This window comes from Blennius ocellaris, assembly GCF_963422515.1.
Source record: "Blennius ocellaris genome assembly, chromosome: 22".
Taxonomy (NCBI): Eukaryota; Metazoa; Chordata; class Actinopteri; order Blenniiformes; family Blenniidae; genus Blennius; species Blennius ocellaris.
Window position 1 is genome coordinate 11,971,474 of NC_137671.1, and position 21,962 is coordinate 11,993,435.

At 42.6% G+C, this 21,962-nt stretch overlaps 1 protein-coding gene across 1 annotated transcript in view; it reads left to right on the plus strand.

The window, feature by feature from the left end:
• Positions 1–21,962, plus strand: part of exoc4 (exocyst complex component 4) — a gene marked incomplete at its 5' end in the record, with an annotated part of 115,238 nt that overhangs the window by 36,518 nt on the left and 56,758 nt on the right. Inside the window, one exon of the mRNA XM_080518601.1 lies at positions 3,202–3,298. Within this exon, the coding sequence (XP_080374727.1) occupies positions 3,202–3,298 (97 nt within the window). The remainder of the gene's footprint in view (positions 1–3,201; positions 3,299–21,962) is intronic.

A 21,962-nucleotide genomic window follows, 5' to 3' on the forward strand; every position in this document is an offset into this window, starting at 1 on the left:
CTCGTCTTCTCTCGCAGATGCGTACTAGAAACGCGCCGGGCTTGGGGGACGCACGGGTGTGTTAAAGAAGGCGTCACACGTTCATTCTTTGCCTGCCTAAATCTGGGCATGGCTGGAATTCATCACAGGATCAAACCCATTTCTCATCAAACCCAGGAAAGTGTAGCTAATGCAATTTCACTAAGTCACTGCCTGACTTGATTAGATGTGGGCTGGAGAGTGCAGGGTAAGACGCCACGGGGGTCTGGACGGGTGTCATTGTGCGAGCGTGTTAAAGCGCACGGTGTCTATGTGGCTTCGGGTTTGAGCCACTTATTTCCGGCTCTCCTCGCCGTGTTTTTACCGCCTTGATGTGTGTTTCAAGCCGTTGTACCGTATGTGTCGGCATAACGGTATCTGTACCTGTCTGCTTGTGCCCCTGTAATTTAGTTTTTTTTTTATTTATTTCAAAATGTTTTTATGGATAGTAGTGTGTCATGTCTGCTTAGCTGTGTGTGTGTTTGCAGATGGAGCGGCGGCTCTCCAGGGGGATTTCAGGCAGATTTGGCCACATTAGAATGTGTCACTTCTTCCTTTCCAGTTTTCACTTGCCATCCCACTGGGCACGCCGCCGCCGCCTCCTCCTCCTCTTCCACACACACACACATACACTCCTTCACACTAATCTCGGGTCAGACCACACACACCACAAGCAGCGCTGGTCTACAGATACGACGCTCAACAGAAAGACCACGAGAGGCATAAGACACATCCAATCACACTTTAAAAATCATAATTTCACACTTGGCATTGAGCGAGGGCTGACAGCAGTGTTGGGGGCATCCTGACCTGAAATCGGAGCCACCCTGTCACGTCGAGACAACTTTGAGAAATATCATGCATATTAATGAACCCCTGTTTAATATTCATCAGTGCCATGCTCTGTTGGCAGCTGGTCCCAGGCCCCATGGATCAATGAGGTCTCTTCCTCGCTCCTTTGTCTGACACAGATGCAGATGTTTAGAGCATGAAATTAAATTGGTCACCGTCATCGGGAGCACATACATAGTAGTCTATTTAGTATGTGTGTGTGTCGTTTGGGTTCCTGTGTGTGTGTTTTTTGGCACGTTCGCCAGGTAGATATGGACCTTGGAGCGAACAAGTAAACGCTAACTTTCTCAAGAGTCCGTGACGTGTTGTCGTCATTCATGGGAACTTGATTATTTGCAATTCAGCGACGATGAAACAAAAAGTTTCGCCAGGTCTCCCCACATTTGTGATCATCGAGAAGAAAGAAAGTGGAGACAGAGTGAGACAAACAGATAGAAAATATGATTGAGCAAGGAGAGGGGTGGCATGTTGGCGGCAGCTTTGTTTAGGAGCCTGTAATTGAGTCGTAATTGAATTGGCACCAGAGGAAGGATGAATGGATGGAGAGAGAGTGTGAGTGAATTGGACTTCCATCTCTGTCTCCACTTAGCAACAAGACTGTGGGCTTGCTGCACGGGGCAGCAGATCTGAATCCGATACCTTTGATTTGAAAGTTTTGCATGGCTTGAAAGCTTCCATTTTTCATTTTAATGAAAATACAGAGCGATGTCTCCCGTGCTTTTCAAATGAAACTTGTTCTATTAGAAATGTACTATGGAGCCCTGCACAGGCAACAATGGGGTGATATGCATTTGAATGCAAGGCGAGGCGGGCTTCACAGGTAATGCGGAACAGGCATCCGCGCCGCACCGAGGCGTCTTTGTGTGACGGCGCGCGAGCTTTGCAAGGTCATATTCAACATAGAAATGAAACGGAGGAAAACAGTGGACTTGAGGGCTTTGTGCCGAACCGACAACTGTTTTCAGGACATCACACACACACACACACACACACACACACACACACACACACACACACACACACACACACACACACACACACACACACACCCTTACACTTTTTCAAAAATCCCACCAAAGCTGCTGAGATCACCTGCTTGTTTGATTTCTCTCTGCTGTTTTCACTTTATTTACTTGATGTGCTTAACCTCGCATCTTGACAGAACACAACATAACAGGTCTGCATGTCGAGAGTGCTATTCTTTCAGAGGTTTTTCCCACAGGATGTAAATGAATGATTTGAATTTTAAAAGTAATTCGGTGCACTGTCTGTTTTGTTGCGCTCTCATGAATGCACATGCGGCTGGACTTGATCAAATTGAGAAATTTGAACTCGATATCACTACTTTGCCGGCCTGGCTCCTCTTCTTTCTCGTCGACCTGTCGCAGTATCGCACCACCCGGATCCCTTATTAGACGTGCGCACGCTCGCATCCATGCGTAATAGCCTTTCAAAACATGTGTGCATGAGTGCGCACACAGACGGAGCACACAGACAATCCTTTTCCGCCACAGTTTGCCATATTGACGACGAGTCACAATTTCTTCTCTATCAATTATATTGATTACTTCAGGATGAGCGGAGGTAATGAGCTTCGGTGTACTTTCTCTCCCCTGTGATCTCCCCTTTTCCCCCATCGGCGGCACCCCCCCATCTCCGCCCGTCACCCCCCCCCCCCCCCGGGGCGTTACTTGGCAATGATTTTCTGATTAACCCCGTTAGCTGTGGGGCTCGCCCACGCGGTGACACGGGGCCACGGACGGGTGCGAGCGTGCGGGATGCATTTAGATTCAGCGATAGCGAGCCGTGTTGATTGAATGATGCATCTACATCGCAGCCGACGGTGTACACCTGTGAGGGTTGATGAAGCTGTTTATAGGAGCGCGCCATTTTATCTTCACGCCGTAAATAATCATGTCGCACTGTAAAAAGTGACCTCGCGATGTTTGCGCCGTAATTCGAGCCAAGGACAAAGCACACGGGGCTGTTTGTGCCTCTCCTCCAACATTTGCAACACGAGTCTGACTTAAAATAGCTTGCTTTGGAAAAGAAAAAAAAGCTGTATTCCAAGTATATAACGGCCAATTTGTTAGCTCAAGGTGTTATGCTACCTTGAAATAAGACCCTCGGTTAATTGGTAGAAAACTTGTCAGAATTGTGACACTTGTTTCAGTATGCAACAGCAGATATCTTCTGAATGTCTTGCACTTATTTTGCATTTATCTATTTAACACATTTTGCTGTTTAAGCTCCTCTATGGCAACACCGCTGTGTATACACTCCTGTTTTGACATGTTTGATTAAACTCGGATCCTGTAACCTGTGTTCCAGGCGGTGCTGATGACAACCTGATTGAAGGAGGAGAGATGAAGTTTGTTTGTAAGCCGGGAGCGAGGAACATCACTGTGATCTTCCAGCCTCTTCTCAGGTACACTTAACAATACACTGAACATGTACGGTATGGCAGATAGTATCAAAATTTCATGACTCATGCGATTGGAGCATGTCTAACGAGACTTGTTCTCAATGTACAAGACAGGAAAAACAGTTGGTAACAGGAATACAATCAGTGGGGCTGCAGTAGTAGTCGGTGCAAAAAAAGTAGATAAAAACCATTCAGAGTACATGGAACCAAAGGGTCGAACACATGACACAAGGCACAAGATAAATTGGCGATACACAACAGAAGGCATGCCTCTTAAGTACCGCAGGGAGTAGGAAGTTAAACAAAGTGGACATGATTAAGGAAAGAGATCTGCAATTAGCATACAAGGGGACAAAAATGACCTGGATGGCGTGTATACAAATAATTGTGAGAAAGACACAAACGTGCCTAAATTCACTCCCCTGAAAGTCAAGCCAAATAGAGAATTTAGCAAATACTGATGAGATTGGCAAAAACAGAAGAGTTCTCCAAATCGGATGAGTGAACTGCGTCTTTTTGCCTTTGACATTTTGAAATAGAGACAAGTCGCAGAGGAAATGATTCAGCTGAGCTCCCGACAAGATTGTAATGTTAATATTAGAATGCTGCACACGAGTGGAAAAAGCACCATGTTGGTGCTTCTGAAACGTGTGACATCAGGAGTTTCACAGCACATCTGGCAAACAGTGATGTCACACCTAATTGAATGTGATAGGAAATAAGTAAATTAAGAGCAAAATCAGCTTCTCTTACTGGAATATATAGATATATTTTTTTTAAATCCCATTAACTTTCGAGGATGTATTTAAAAGCTCCTCATCCATATGTCTGTCCAGGCCACTCCAAACACACCAAGTCCGGGACATGAGTCAGTACCAGTAAAATGTAAAGTTAATTGTGTTATACTGCCACTGAGTGACCAAGTATTGATTTCAGTCCTTTTAATGTTCAGTGGGACGTTGTAAATCACACATGATGTCATATATTGTAGCCTCAGTTCAAAAATGTTGGTTGATATCATCAACTGCCGTCGACTGCCACACTGGCTTTTATTTCAAACAGCAGTTTGTCAAGCAGTCAAATAAGAATAGAAACAAAATAACCAAAACAAGCCCCTAAAACCGCTGGAAGAATAAACAATTCAAATAAATTATTTGAGTTTTATATGTAAAACAATAAACAAAATGAATATTAAGTAAATGAACAAAATGAACAATATGACCAGTATAAACGATATTAACTAAATGAACAAAATGAACAATATGAACAGTATAAACAATATTCACTAAATGAATGAAATGAACAATATGAACTATATGAATAAAATGAACAATATGAACTATTTGAATCAAATTAGCAATATTAACTATATGAATAAAATGAACAAAATTAAAGCAGGAATTAATCCGTTTGGCTGTCAAAACAGCAACACAGTGCGTTTTGGATCCTTTTAAAGAATCTGCGGCTCCTCTTCGTCATCCGCTTAAAGCATCCAGTGCTGGTGGGAACTGGCAAAGTGACGTCTTCTGCTGCTGATTTAACAGAGCTCTCAGAAGTTTCCTCCTCAAGGAAGACTTCGTCATTGACGACCGTGACAGAGACCATGGCCACAACGTCACTCAAGGTCTCAGAGAGGTCGGGGACTTCTTCTGCTCCACAGTTATCAGAACTCTCAGAGGAAGCCACCTCAAGAAGGTCCTCGTCACAGAGTTCTGAGACGGTCAAAACGTTGCTATCGGACTTGGACAGCTTAGACAAGCCAGAGTACGAGTCCTGGCAGTCCGGATGGGCGCTGGTGGTGGATTCTTCGGGCTGCTCCAGTGGAGCCCAAGTCTAATTTCAGAGACTCGAAGTGCTGCTCCAAAATCGACCAGCTTCGCCCTGTAGGGCCTGTTCGTCGTACTGACAAGCATCAAGACCCACCAGGAGCTGCACAGACAAAGCATGAGTGGACAGACAGGTTAGCGAGGACGCACTCGCAGTTTCCTCTACTGATCAGACAACAAGAGATTATTGGAGCCAATAAGACAAAACCTGCTCTGCAATGGGACGAATGTCACTGGGACTTAATGGCTTGTACGCCACAACTCCAGGCGGCTCAATCAGGTCGTACAAATCAATGGCCAGCACCTCAAAGGCCAAACATCTGTACTCCTTGTGCAGAAATGAGCCATAGTACCTGACCAAGTTGGTCTGGTCAGGATCCAGGATGCTTATGGCATCTAACATTGTCAGCGAGAGAGAACAAAGCGTAAGATGTATGTCAGGATCCCCGAACAAATTCTGATGTTGAAGAATATATTTGAATACAAAAAAAAAAATCTAAGTGTAATTAAAGATCCAAACATTTACCTCGTTCTTGGCATCCTTCCCAAGATCTTTTTTGAGGACTTTGATGGCAATGGTCTCACAGGTCTCAATATTTCTGCAGCCGTCCCCTATTGACGCCATGACAGCGTAAACGGAGGAGGCGCATTGGAGAAGTTCTCCTTCCTGGAGGTTCAGTCATGTTAGTGTGGAGAAGAGGGTTTGTTTAATGTGTGTGAGAAACCATGGATCCTGGACAAAAGTGTGTTTACTCATCTAAAATGTTCATCACTAATGAGAAGTTTAATGTACTGAGTGTGGTGAAAAAAATACATATCGCATATATTTGAGCAAAAATCCATGGTAAAACTGTAAAAACATCTTGAAAATCAAGTTGGTGCAGGACTAGTGCAACCCATGGCTCACTAGTCTGCTTGACTAGTGGGGGAAAAAATTAAGATCTATCCGTGTGTGTGTGTGTGACACACTACTGGGAAATTGAAAATAGACATTCATCACTCAAGTAGAAGTATAGATATTGGGGTTCAATCCATCTGGGTCATCCATTTGCTCAGTGCATTATTACAAGTATGTATGTTGCAATTTGCTTGTAGGTTTCGTGTGCTTGCACACATCTGGAGAGGACAATCATATTGGACTGTAAGATCGACGAAAACATTCTTTGTTTCTGTTTTCGTGTTTGTCTTTTTGAATATGTGTCTTGTTTATTGGGCGGTTCAGCAGGGTTGCGGCCTGCAGTCATTAAATTAACAAGATTGGTTCTGCCCTCAGAAGTCTCAGCTTGCAATGCGGTGTGTCGGAGCGGAGAGGTTATGTGTTTAAAGTTGTACACTGAAATGTGGGGCCGACATAAGAGAGTATTTGTGCACGTACCAGCCAATTTAGTTTGACTATTGGGGTCTCTTGCTGACATTTGGGTGGTATTTACACCCTTTGCTCTGGACGAGGTTTGCATTTTGAAAAGCTCCCGCAAGACCCTAATCTCCCTCTGTTAACCATCCACACACCGACCTCAAGAGCTGAAACTGCAGCATCACTCTTTCATTTGAGCCAAAGCACACACATACAGTGTCAGCCTCTTTGCTTAATTTATTTACTACAAGCTGTATTTTTCCACGTAAAAGATTGACCTACTCATGAAAAAAATAGAAAAATAAATGGATACTGTAATTCCAAAACTGCAAAGTTTTACATGCAATTTTTAAAATGTGCGACTAATTGATTTGAGTGAGAAAGTCCCACAAGTTTATCAACAAATATCTCTCTTTTCCAACGCAAAATTGAAACAAATGTGGTAATCATTGCTTGTAAATGATGTCTTGGTTTCCGACAGCTTGCTGAATGACCTAATGTGAGTTATTTCTCAATGAATTCTCACAGAAATGATCTAATTTGGCTTTAAGTTTTTATTCTTTCGTCATATTGCCAATTACGTCTGAGGCTTCATTAAAGCATCTTACAAAAGAGTGTATTTTCTCAAGAATTTAACTTCATATGGATGGTTGGGCTTGTTTGGACTTTTTTTTTTTCTTCAAGAAAACATAAATTGAGCTCATGTTTTTGCTTCCAATCTTTGTCAAATTGGCACGTGTGAAACAGATTCTGCTGGTTAACTTGTTGAATCCGGAGAACTCCGTCTTATTAAAAGTTCTATAAATTGTTGATGTGCCTCACATCTCCTTAAAGTTAGCGCTCCGCTCTTACAGTTCATGGTTGAGTGAAACAGTGCGTCTGCAAGAGAAGAGTCTGCGGCGTGGAGATTGACAGCGAGCGCTTGCGGGGGAGCAGGGGGAGAAGGACGACAGTACGGGCGATGAAAGAAATGAGGAGCGGATAGAGAGCGAGATGACGGGGGAAGGACACGAGTGCGCCGCCTCCCACCGCTGTAGCCTGTGGCGAAGACGACGTACACCATGATGCTGCACTAATTTCACAGCGTCATTAACTCCCCTCCCGAGCAGCACCGACAGACCAAGACAAATAGAACGCTCAGGACGTAGAGGTGAAATGGGGGTATATTCAAATAAGTTTCCATCAAGTAAATTAACAGAAAAAGCAAAGTTCAACTCGAAGGCCCACCCGTCAAATAAAAAGCAGTTTTTTTTTTCATTTTCACTTCAGAAACATTTCACATTTTTCAACGTTTTGAAAAAGATTCACACAGTAATGCTAAAAACGATGTAGTTGACCATTAAGTGCTGTTGTGTTGTTGTAATGACACTACAGAAACATGCATGCAGAAAACAATACACTACACTAACAATAGCTAGAAAATAGACATTTGTATCGCTAGAAGGCAACATTGGATTGTTATTACAGTAATTTTAAAACTGCCGAGTCACAGGAGAATATGGCCTTGGACCCATATCACAAGACCGCCATTGTTGTTATGGTTCATCTACTCATGCATGTGCAGAGGAACTATTTACTACGGCCGTGGTTAACATGAGCAATAGCAGCGTTTTTGCTTGAGAATTATGATTAATAGTTTCTAAATAGAGACTCTTCTCATGTCCCTCATAGAAAATAAGGTGCTCTTATGCTGTGGTATTCTTTTATTAATGTTAAAAATCCGAAAAAACTAATCAAGATAGGTTGAAATGTATCTTTTTGTTAAATTAAATATTTAGCTTTATTGCCAGCCTTGTGCATTAAAATAACTGTTGACAACAGAAGTTCACTTCTACACAATTTTACAATTGATACTTCCTGAACCTGATGCTCTCATAATGAAAATAAAAAATAAATATTCTACAAATGCATCTCCTCATTGTAGATCACCATGTACATACTATATGTTTGCCTGTTGTCACAGCGTAGATACCTGCAGGCAAAATGAAATATGTTGTTCTGTTCCTCTTCAGAGAAATGGAGAATTTAATCATGCCACAATATAAATATTATTTCATCAATATGTCAAATAATTAGTCTTTCTCCATTTTTAGTAAAAATGGAGAATTTTTTTTTTTTACCTGTTATCACTTCACATCGGGGATGCGTTGCTCAGGTGTCTTTATTGAAATGAATCCCCAACTATAAAAGATCAGCGATTTATTGTTTCACAGTTGTCGTCTGCATAGTTTTGATGAACATTTGGAAAAATCCCATTTTCTTTGCCACTTTTTGTTAAACTAAAGCTGCAATAGTCACTTACCAAATGCTATTATAATTGCAGATCCATGAGACAATTTATTGGGGAGCACAAAAGCCGGCTTTGTGAGAAGCAATGATAAACTGAAGCTTTTCAACCAAACTGTTGGATTAAGGAGTCGTCGTTGAGATCAAATCACGCCAAAGTAGTGTTTATTGTTGCCCCGTGTGACCTCTTAAAATACGGCAATTTTCAGTGCAACAGACGAGACAATAGCAAAAGATTATTTGTGTTTGGACTCTGTTCTTTATTTGGTCAGACAGCAGCTTTGTAATTGCTGGTGCAGAATACACTGACAACCTCAAAGAGGTGTCTGTACGTAGGCTATTCAAATGCACCGCAGACGTCTTGTCTTAAGTCTGACTCATATATAAACTGCACAGCTCTGGCAGCCCTTGCTCTCTTCTCTAATCTTTTCCTCACTTGTTCGGGAGGATTTTCCTTCAGTAAACAGCACCCTCTGTCTCCCTCTCTTTTTCTAACTCGCACCCATTAAAACTCGGAGCATACTTGGGAGTCGGAGGGAGAGAGGATTTTACACTGGAAAGGTCAGAGAGAAAGGGAGATGGAGATAAAGCAGGCAGAAGAAAGAGAGCAACAACAGAGAGAGAGAGAGACAGAGAGGGGAGCAGATGTGAGGCAATAAGAGCAAAAACACAGAACAAGAAACGGGCAGATGGGATGAGAATAGACTGATTTAAGACGGAGGAATCAAAGAGAATGCCGGCCAGTAGAAAGACTGCGTCGACGCGGGGTGTTGTGTTTGCTTGCTTTGAATTCAAGTATTTTAATGCCTTTGCACACGTCAGAAATGCATGAATAGGTTCCAATACATGGAGAGAAAAGCAGAATGAGAGTAGACTTTAGAATTAAAGGAGGTTCATTCATTATGGAATTGGCCGGTTGTCATTGTTTTGACTCCGTTGCTTCTTCAAACTCAAAGTCCTCATAACATTAGCCTGTTATAAAGGGAGATGTGCAAAGATTGAATGGCACAGCAAACTATATGAATGGCACCGCCGCCCATTCAGGTAGCTGACAGAGCTCAGAAAAGCACACGAGACATTACCTCCAGGGCCAGTCAATCCAAGAAATGTGAACAATATGGTAATTTGATAATAGTAGAGTCCTTTGGCAGACATCTTGTCTGAATTATTTTCTGTAATAGTCTGATTTGGTGAGGTACAGCAGCATGAAGGCCGACGTGTCAGTAGGTTTTAAATTATATTTAATATGTGTCTATGTCAGGTTTGGCCACTCAAAGTTACTTAAAGTCGGTGCCTTCCAAGATATTTGATTTGAAAGAAACCACACATTTCTATCTCTTTTTAGTACACAGTCACACATATATATATATATAGGTATACATAGTGTGACCTTGAGGTCCAGTCATTTGCCACAGGAGGTGCATTATTGTAGATTATACCATGGGGTGCAGGAAGCCTCCTGCTGTACAGTCACTCATGGCAGTGTCATTGTCTCAGAGGCAGAAAATACGAGTATAGCAGTATACAAAGCACTGCAACTTACAGGATGAATTATTGCAGTTGCATTAGAAGGATTTCTGCAGACTGTTGCTCATTAGGGAGCAATGTAATAATGCATGTAGAGATTACAAATCCACCAAAGAAATATAAATTCACAAATGAGAAGAGGACGTCAACAAGATGTTGCACCAGCTTGCTACAATCTGTCAGGTGCGCCTACCTGTCACCGGCTGCAGCACTGCTGTATCTTTATTCGTTTATCTCTACGATGCCCTGTGCACACGACAACACACACACACACGCACACAATCACACGTATTGCGAATGACACTGCCAGTTTTATCGCTTTCCAAAAAATTGCAACTTCAGGCAGTTTCTTGAAAGGTGTAGACTTTTCAGTCACCATGCGTCTCTTTGTAAAGACAAACAGACCCCCAAAATATGTGTACACACACACACACACACACACACAGAGCAGATATTGTGCAGGAGATTAGATCCGTCATAGCGGGGGTCTTTTCTATGGCTATAGAAGGTGGATAGACTCTTTGATTGTGTTTATCCATCCCGTAATGGAATCAGACTCTGTTCCCAGGGCAACGTGTCCAACAGACTCGTGTGAAGCAGAGAGTCGTCAGCCGGAGCTTAAAGGGGTCTAGTTTTGTCTGAACGCTCAGCAGTCGACTTCTTATGAAGTCGGCTTTAGGGATCCCCAGGGTGTTTGCTCTGTGTTTGGGAAGAATGGTGGAAACGGGGAATTGCCTGGTCAGATAAGAGGTGAAATTGTATAGCAACATAAAGACATTCACTTATATACGGTATATACATATACACTTTAGTTTGCTGACACACTGACATGTTGGTAGATGGTTGAACCTTGTCCAAATGACTTGGCACATAATCGTACAGAGCAGATATTCACACAGTCATGCTGTACCCTTCAATGTCATCCCCCCATAGTGCACGCTGTTCTCTGATTGGCTGCATTGGAAAGAGATTAGCTTGTATTTCCAGCAGATTTTAAGTGTGTGTTTGTATATGAGTTTGTTGTGGTCTGAAACAATAATTCAACGAAAGACAAAAAATTTTATTTTTTTTGGGGGGGTGAGGGTGGCATTTAGATAATTCAATTAAGCTTTATGTATTGTTTCAGACCTGTTGCTATGACAGGACAGAAACGGGAGGACAGAATGCCCTTAATAGTCATGGAATAAAAAATTCCAGACAGACCTTCTGCCAAAAGGACGCTTCCCAAACCACAAAAGAAGAGTTGTTTTTTTAACCATGCGCTGCTTTCATCATCTCATCTATCACTCTTCTGCTTGAGGTCTGTCATTTCCTGCAATATTAAGGGATTTAATCTGACCAAACAAACATAGTAAAACATTACAGAGCTCCGCTACAAATTAGAAATGAAATCCAAGAGGGGGGAAATTTAGACGATATAAATATAACACTGCACGCCGAGTCTCTCATCTTCTTCTGTCCTCTGAGCAGTGTCAAGGTGAAGAGAGATTGCCGGAGATGGGCGATTTACAGATATTCTTTTGTTCCGGTCCCCCACCTTCCGTCAATTTTTATTTTTTCACCCCCCTTTTGAATCCGGCCACAGTTGTGCGTCTTTTCCTCTTTCCATTCGTCTATCCCCTGACAACATGAGCTGCCACTCTGCGTTACTGTCACATGAGCGAGTGCCAGCCCCCACATCACAGCAGCCTTTGATTGGCCAGGCCTTTCCAGGTCGGCGAGTGGCTGCCTGATAATAACCTTGTTTGATTGCTGGAGCAGAGATGTAATTGATTGATCTGCTCACCCTGTCTGGGGCCCGGCTTCTGAAGTAGCCTCATGTGTGGGTGTGCGAGTATTGAAGTGTGGGGGGTGGGGGGGTGGATTGTTTGAGCGGAGTTCCAGATAAGCATACATGCACACATACCTCCACTCACCATGCGGATCACACTCAGATGTTTACCAACGCGTTTCTTCGATTGTAGAAGACGGTCTGTGTGGGCAACAGAGGTGTGCAAATGAGAGAGTTGGTTTTTTTGGTTTTTTTTTTTTTTAAACTCTTCCCAGCACATCTGCCCTGTGCAACTCTCTAAACAAACCCCACCGCCGAATCAACAAGTCATTAAACCTCATTAAAATTTCCCCAACTCCCTCTGAAAGGATTGTTTGCAATTTCCTAATTGGTGGTTACATAAGTTAGTCCATCTTTTCTGCATAGTTAATTATTTGCAAGGATAGATGGCCTCATCTGGATGCAGCATCCAATCCAATAGGGGTTAAACAGACTCCAGACAGTTCAAAGAGACAGTGTTTCACAGTTGATAATTGGAGTTGGGGAATGTTTGTCCTTAATGTGTGCATATGTGGTTAAAATCAAGGTTTGCAGGCTAACGGAGGCCATTATTTGTGCCTCTGTGTGGATTTACATTGTCAATTTTCCTCCACCAACTAATTTGCCTGCTTTAATTTGTTCTGAACCGTCCACATAATGACCGTATTGGATTCATGTCGCATTCAGTGTACGAATAGAAGCAAAAATAAGCCTGTTATTGGACAAAAGGTTTATTTGCAACCCTTGTCTTCAATTTGTACTCTGTACGAGTGCAATTTGACTCCGCTTGTGCTCGTCTTCCTGTAGTTTTGAAGTACGATTTCTGTGTTGCTGACTCCGGATCAGTCGATGATTTAGCTCAGCCAGCATTTCAGACATGAAGGTAACCAAATTTGACTCTCCCTGTGCCCAAAGTGAGTCCTCTTTTTTTTTCTATGAGGTGTCTGAAAAACCGAGGCTCGCACATGTTTTAAAGAGGATCCATATCTCTCCCCTCAGTAATGGTTTGAACCCCGACCACGCCGGAGTCATGGTGTGCCCATTGAGTGTTCACATAGTGGAAAAGTCAAACTGGCAGGCTGATTGAGCCTGTCTCGCCTCCCCTCATCTCACACAAGGTTACTTAGTGCTAAAAGGTTATTAATTCAAACACCTCCATGTGACATGGTGATCGTCATGCATTTGAGATCTCGAAATCCTTTCTTAGAGAACAAAAATCAATGTACCCTTGATCAAATCACTGCAGATGTTTTTCAAAGCAGCCGAAGCACGTTTTGTACCTCCGCTTGGCCCAATCTGCTCTCCCGTTTGTCACTCCAGGAACTGAAGCATGGGCAGTGAAGAAATAGAAACACTTTTGCAATGAGGTGTTACAAGCCTTCCTCCAGGGTTGACGGCTAGTAAAACAGTCCCATGCTCAACATAGCCCCCTCTGCCCGTGAGTGGCCGTGCCTCTAAAACGGTTTGGCTAACTGCATTACATCCACCCAAAATAGAGCAGAAATCCACAACAGTAGAGATCGAAAGGGGAATTTCTACCAGAATAGGATATAACAGGCTCCAAGAAAGGAATAAACAACAGAAGGGAGGCGGGAAGCGAGAAGGGAAAAGGCAGGAATCCATTATGTTTGATGATGGTGTCTCACCCTGGCAGCAAATGCTGGTGGAAATACCCTGTGAAATGACATTAGGGGCATCTTGTAATGTGATTTCTGCTATGTGTGAATATGAGATTTCTAATGGATCTGAGCACATTAGAGCAGTCTTTATCTGTAGTATTTATTCCCCCCTGGTTTCAAATGCAATTTGCTAAGTACGACATTTCACTCTGCTTGAGCTCAGCAGCTTTCTGGCTAGAAGGGATGTGGGGGAGGATTGTATTGCTTTTTGTTATTTTCTTCTTCTTCTTCTTTTTTTCATTCCTTATTGAGGGGCAAAGGGGTTCGTCATGAAGTCATACAATTTGTGACCAATTGATGTATGATAGGAAAAGCAATTCTTTGAGGGTAGAAGATTCACCTTATGCGAGTTTGTTCATCTTTAATCCTTAAATTTTGTTTGAAATTGATATTTTAGACTTTTACATTATGTCATTTTCAATCCGTAAAATGTATGTCTGAACATCAGAATTGTTGTGATTCCTGTTGTCGAAAAAGCAGCAATGTCAACATTCTGTTACACATTAATAGATATTTTGCTGTAAACTCAAGTGTATATTTTATTAATATTGGAAAATATATATGGATTTCTTTGTTGGAGATGTCTTTTGCTTTCTTAAAAGATTTATAAATAGTACAAAAAACAGCTGTTGCTGTCTGTCTATAGGTGGGTGGTAACAATTCTCCAAACGCGACCCTATTATTATGCTTTGCTTAAAACATTGAGATTGATAAAAATGCATGTTTTATAGAGTTTTCTGTGTTGATTTCAACCATACATTTTGTTTGGCAGACTTCTATTACTGTTTTTAAATCCATACCTAGATCAAATTTCACACCAAAAATGTATTTCAAGATACTTATCATCAGCGAAATAAAAGCACGGTTTGCCTCAGCGCTGCAGGACCTTGGTTGACTTTAGTCATTCCTGTGTGACGCGTGCGTGTGCTCACTGTACTTGGTTGCTTGTTACATTAACTGTTGATTCCAAGAAGATTGTCTGTGTTGAACCTTTGACCCCTCGTTTAGAAGAGTCATGGGTGGATGAATGAAAGGATTTTTTTCCCCCCAGGCCTGTTGCAATGAAGACAAACTGATTTGTAGTCATTGCAAAGGCAAATGTTTATACTTGCATTTTCCTTAAGGATCATTTTTCCTTAACAGTTTTGTGCAAAATAAGACCTTTTGTGCCACTGACTGCTTTACATTATTCAAAAATGTTTTGTTTTTTGTTTTTTGTTTTTTGAAATGGCAATAACGGGTGATCTTCTTCACTTTTCCTCAGACCCTAATATCTGTTTCTGACTGATTAGGGTCACGGCTTCACTGATGAGCGTGAACATCTACATGCTCATGCCAGCATTTCCGCTAAATTGTCCCAAATCAGCCAATATGGTGCACTCCAAGCTCTCCGCAGGCTTAATGAGTTAGATTAAGAAGGAAGTCGTTTAACCCCTGCCTGCGACACACACACACACACACACACACACACACACACACACACACACACACACACACACACACACACACACACACACACACACACACACACACACACACACACACACACACACACACACACACACACACACACACACACACGCACAGTGTTTTTTTTGCACAAGCTCATTCTAGCTGGGCATATCCACTCATCACAACCAAACAAGCATGAGCACACACACACACACACACACACACACACTGAACCACCTCACCTCCACCCTGCATTTCAGGAGATAGGAGATGGAGCGAGGCCATTATGCAAATGTCAGGTGTCAAGTGTAAATGAGATCGGCGGGATGAGTAACAGAAGTATTGAATATCACACCGGCTCCCTTGGCAACAGCGCCAAGGTAATGAGAGCATTCCAGGATGTAGGCTGGCAAAAAGCCTTCGTTACGCCGCGAGATAGAGCAAGAAAGACGGCATAAAGTCCAGTGGATATATGATCTGAGGAAGACTTGATCACGATGCCCCCGCCTCATTCAGCCTTGGAATGCAGACAGAATTTATACTACTGTTAATATGCAAAAAAATGATAAGCAAGATCAAATTTGCGTGCTAAAATATTGACATTTTTTATAAGTAAATTCAAACGTTTGCATCGTCCTTGAGTTTTTATCATCTGCCTTCCCAGTTTCTTTTTATGTTAGTTTTATGTCTGTTATTGCCTCCGTTTCTGTACTGTCTGTAGCTGTAGGCTGTTTACTGGTTATTATGACTCGTATTGCCTAATCCCTTTTTTCTTTGTCTCTGCATCTCTTTGCCTGACACTCTCTCTCTCCCTGGTTCATTTACTGCTCTCCCTTGCTTGCCTGTAAATATAACAAACATACAATTTACTTGGGAATTACATAAATCCCACCATACAACCACTGGTTTATTAATGGATTTTGTTCAGAAAAAAAAAACAAAAAAGCAGAGAAATGGCAGAATCGTTCAAATTGAACCTGTAGTTGTCGCATTTTTGCTTTTTGAAAGCAGCTAACATACAAAGAAAGAGCCTCCTCCTTTTGAAGCCTCCTGCTTCATTAAAAGGCATCACAGTATTTACCAACCTGCTCGGGGAGAATTTCTGGGCTTGTCTTTATTATTTGATGTGGAATTTAACAGACTGAAGGCAACTAAGGTGAACTGTACAGCATGGAGTGAAGTGATACAGTTCAAAAACAGCATAACCTTTATCATGTTGTATTATTCTCTTACCTGTGACATCAACCTAATAAATTGATACAATGGAGAGGTGGATAGCGTTGACGGCAAGAAGCTCCGTCAACTCTATGGACAGTTGTTCCTTATTTCTTCAGCTGTTCAGTGAAAGCAGGGCTGTCAAACATAAAGTCCATGAGCCAAAACCGGCTCGCAAGATACTTATATTTATATAATTCGATATTTCCATTATGTATCTTCTGCTCCAAAACAAACAAATACTTTAAAGTATAAAATGTAAATGTTATTGTGGCACAATTTTACCGTTCCAGCCCGGTCAAGATAGCATTGGGCTGAATGTGTCAAACATAAAGGCATACAGTCATGAACATTCATTTTCAGGGGCAATTAAAGCCATATGGATGTATGTTTTTGTGCTGCGCAGGAGAACATGCAAACTCCACACATAAAATCAAGCCGGGCGAGTGCTGAACACTTCACCGTACGTCCCAGTGTTGGCCAGCGAGCTCTCCCTCGAAACCCCTTCAGCCTCAGTGGAGCGATCGGTTTTTAGGCGACCTTTAAACAGCCTGACTTTATTCAACAGAAGCTCTCGAGTCCCCTCATGTGCACTTCCCTGCAGGCGCCACAGAGCGTAATGCACTTCACAGGATCAACATGACGGCGCACATGTGGATTGACACTGACGGGCTTGTTGAGGTGCCAATGGGGAGGAAGCGCTTTCCCCGGTGTCGTGTTACAACCGCCGCAGCAGATACATGGGACGTCTCCTCGATCTGTGCGGAAGCAACGTGCGAAAATTAGTCGACTATTTTCAATATTTTATGGCAGGAAAGTAGCGAGCTGAGTCGATGTCTTATTTGGTATGTAAAAAAAAAAAAGTGCTGACAACTGGCACAAAATATGAACACCCCGATATATTGCAGGTTGATCCTCATTTGCGTGTATTTCTAGGTTCTCCAATGTTTTTGAGTCTATTTTCTGGATATATTACTTGAAAAATGACTAGTAACCTGCTGTTTCTAACCAACTGAATCACAGCCTTTTAGGAAGTGAAGCTTTCGTCTTGAAGCCGTCACAGCAGGATTTAGTGGAGTTAGCCAAACACGACGGATGTCATTATTTTGGTTTTCGAAACTGGCAGATGGTTGAGATTCATGCCGACGCTCATTTTGGTGATGATCCTGGAACTAATAAGATGCGGCAAGTCACAGCGATAATGAATATGTCGAGTAAATACTTATTAAATCTCTTTGGACACAGTTTAATAAAAAGAGAAAGCATGCAAGCAAGAGTGGTCAGTGCTGGAACATAACAAAATGAATAAAGTATTACCTACAAATGTATCCTCACAGGGTCGCCCTGGTTGCTCAGTAACGGCCTCGAGGAGCAGGCCGACTCACAGAAACACCCAAACTACATATCAGAACGTCACCCATTGGTGGAAATGAAAAGGCTAAACGCTCATAAGCTCAGTCGGTGGACAAAGGCCGCATCTCGGCGGAGAAGACATGTCAAATGAAAAGACCGTGCAGTACGAAGAGAGTTCTGACCTGCTCACTGGGCCTGAGGCGGTTTTCACAGTGCTCTTTTAATCTTTGAATTCATCAGCTTTATTTCTGCTTCAAACCATTTTAGCTTCTCTTGGAAGTAACTCCACTGCCTGTAGCTCGAATTCCCACTATGTTTTTTTTATTGTTATTATGTGTACATTGCTGTAGGGTCCAACTAGGGCTGAAGTTTGTCTGGCATCACAGCCGAGGAGCGAGCTCCCCGGGAGCAGAGTCGCCAGGCGCCTTCTGCCGCAGGCTAAAAAAAAAAAAAACCCCACCTTTTCAAAGTCCGTCTTCACAACCCGAGATTGTTTTTTTGAAATAGAGGCTGGTCTTGTTCTTCTTTCGCTGCTGCTCCGGAGTTGCTCAGGAAGGGGGAAGGTTTACCCTCAAGCTTCATCCTGCCACTTCAGCCCTGAACAAACTAAACACAAGACATTCCCAAACCAATCATTAGTCTTTACTATGGGCAAACAAATGCGTATTGTATGATGTTTTTTTGTTGTTTTGTTTTGTTTTTTTAAAGCAATTACTTACCGTATTTCGCAAATCTTCTGAGAAATACAAATAAATGGGATACTGTTTGATTTTTAAGTACAAATGTTTTTGATGTATTTATGTTGGGTATTGTGGGTGGCGCTTTTTCCTCCCTGTGAGAATATCTCTGGTTCAAGTCCAAGAGCATGGAATTTACATGTTTGACCTTTGTGCTGTGGGTTTTCTCTGGTTTCCTTCCACAACCAATCAATATGCATTTTTGGATATTGATAGTGCGAGTCCCTGCAAACTGCACTCTTTGGCTTCCAGAGTGCAACGGTTTTAAAATGCACCAGTCAGATTTATAGTATTTGCACATGCACTACATTTACTGGCAATTGTTTGTGATTTTAGTTTGCTTATGCACGAGTGAATCAAGCTTCTATAGCAGGGTGCTGCTTGCGTTGCTCACCCTTTTGAATTTAATGGTGCTTTTCCAACATCGTGAGTTTTTACCATTTCTCATATCAGATACTGATTGGGCATCTTAAAAGCATTTGAATGTTTACATCATACTTTACTCAGCATGTGCATCGTGTGCTTTTATGACCGAATGTGTGACGTTGCGAATGGGAGTCTGTGTGATTGTCCATATCTCTGTGTTCGCACTGTGATGGGCTGCTGACCTGGACAGGCTGGATCTGGCCTTCGCCTATTGTTGGCTGGGATCGGCTCCAGCGCCCCGCGACCCTTAATTGTATGAAACTGTTTAGAGGATGGATGGATGGATGGATGGATGGAGCATGATTACATATGAGCGCAATCTACTTTGAAAAAAAAAAAAAAAAACCCTGTTTCTATGCGACTCTACCTATTGGACTCTGAAGCCTTTAAAATATAGGTACATTACTGGTTTTAAGCTTTTTGCGATCCATGAATGAGTGAATGGTCTTTTACGCTTCAGGTGCCCTTTGGTTTTTGCTATTACTTTGTACATTTCTTTTACTTTTCCCTTATTGTGTCACAAGCCTCTTTTTGTCACAGCAGAAACTCCCATCACATGACAGACATGAACTCATTAAATCAAATTTATTAGTGCTATTTCTGTAAGTTCAGCTTCGCCTACAATTGATTCTTTATTGTTTAATTATCTCGCAGTGTGTGAATAAGTCACATTTATTACTCTTGATGATCCGCCCATTAATATGTATTTGTTTTCCTGGGATGATTAGTCTGTGGAATCTCCTCGTCTGTGCTACTCGCTTCCATTTTTCTTTGTACATCTTGATGCCTGGAATATTTATTATTCAAGCATATGGTCATGTACATAACAATCCACCCGTTAGACATATTTCCCACCCAGCTGCCACTTTTTAAAGTAAAATGCACAAAGTTAAAGGTCACTGCTCATTCAAGGTTGCATCTTTCCCCCCGGAGAGCCCTCGAGTGGACACTCACTCACACACACACACACACTGTGTGACATGACACTACCAACAAGCACATCTGGAAAGGCCACGGAAGGATCGATGAATAATTTAACCCCTAACATTGCATTTCCCCAAGTAGTAATGTATACACAAACACCTGAGTGCGCTGTGCGTGTGTCAGTTTGTATTTGTGTGTGTGTTCCTGCGTGATGTGTGTATCCACCTTCATTTTCTGTATGCCCTATACGCTGAGAGGTGGCTATTTCGGCGGTGTAATGTGATGTGTGGGAGTATTATCAGAGCTGTAGGTATGACAGACACACGGCCCTAGAGCTGACTTCCTGGAATTGCATTTTGTTGGGCTGTCTCCAATATGAGACCTGTCACCTCTCTCCCTCCAGGCCATGCAAACCGTGATTGAGGCATTTCTGTGAGGTGTCACCATCAAGGGTACGCGCTGGCGACGGGTGTTTTTTTGTGTGTGTGTGTGTGTGTGTGTGTGTGTTTCTGTCTGCCGGCTTGCGTGTGACGTGTAATAGCCTGGTTTCCATGCTGATGAAGAGTTTTATATGTTTTCAATCATCCCGCCCTCGCCCGCTGTCTTTCTCCCCTCCTCCTCGAATCCTCTGTTCATTATTCTCTCACTTCTCTCCACTTTCTGTTTGCCCTCTCTTTAATGTCTCTCTATTTCTTTCTTACCACTCCCCTGCCCAGCCTTTCCTCGCGCCCCATGCCCCCGCCGCCGCCTCTCGCGTCCTCCTGTCAACACTGTCACCGCCCGGGAAGCCCTTCAGTGTATTACAGACCTCTCACCGCTAGTTCTCTTTATGGCACTTTCTCTCTTTAAATTCAATCAGGCTTCAGTGGAGCCCCCAGAACCATTTCAATTTACTACCTGGACGCCACAGGATGGAAAGTCCCACGCTAACATAAAGGTCTAAATGGAATTGAAGACTAAGAGAGAGAGAGAGAAGAGAGATGAAGGAAAGGTGTGGTGGTTGGATATGGGATGAAGGGGGTTTGTATTGAAATGTTGCCACAGAGAGATAACGGCAATGGAGTGGTAAAAATAGAGAGAGGCAGGGGAATTAGAGGAGAGAAAGATGAGGGAAATGGAAGAGTCTGAAGTGTTACGGGGGATAAGAGACCAGAGATGACAGCAGGGGAGAGGAGAAGGGGTGAAATGGAGGGTGGGAGATGGATAGGAGATAAGTGCATACAGTAACCAGAAGAAGGAATAAATATAAAATGTTTTTTTTTTCTCTCTCTCTTTGTAATCAGTAGAAAATGTGATATGAGATGGCTCACCTGGCAGCACGTCTGAGGGAATGCATCGACCCCCAGAAATCTGTGATACTATATACTGTTGTTGGCTGTTAAGTATTGAAGATACACAGAAAACACACATCGGGATGGGAATGTAAGCTCTCCCTAGCTTTCTATCAGTATTTGTATTTATAACTTCTTTCAGAAAGTCTCGAAACCGTCGCGTTTTCCTCGATGCTTTTGACCTCGGTTTTTCTCGCCTCTCCAGGGCACCGTTCCATTCCCTCCTCCCCTCGGGGCAAAATAGACTCCTCGTGTCGGTCCTCGCTGCCAGCCCTTGGTGTGTTGTGTGCAGGTTAAGTGTTTTTCTCAGTAGTTTTCAGGCGAATTGAAAAGTGCCTTGGCGCTTTACTCTCCTGGGGATAGTTGCCATTTTAGTCCTGCTGACTCACTCACTGAACCACGAGTGTCCTTCGGTGTGTCTCAGACGTACGTAGCGTCGCCATCAGCTCTGATTAGAAAGCATTGTAATGTGTGTGTGTCCACACTCCACCCAGTGTTTACCAAAGAGGGAATAGTTGGGTTGAACACTTTCAGTCAGCTCCACTGCCTGGTTTTTATCCAACACTTTCTTGCCACTCAACAATTTAGACGTTCGACTGGTGTGATGAATGGATCAAGTCCACATTTCTCACTGAGGAACTCGCTCAGACAAATCTTCTTTCACAGGCACTGAAATTACAAAATCTATTTGCTTCTCTCTGGTTTGTCCAAACTGCTTACTTTTAGTGTGGGCAGTCCCTTCAATTA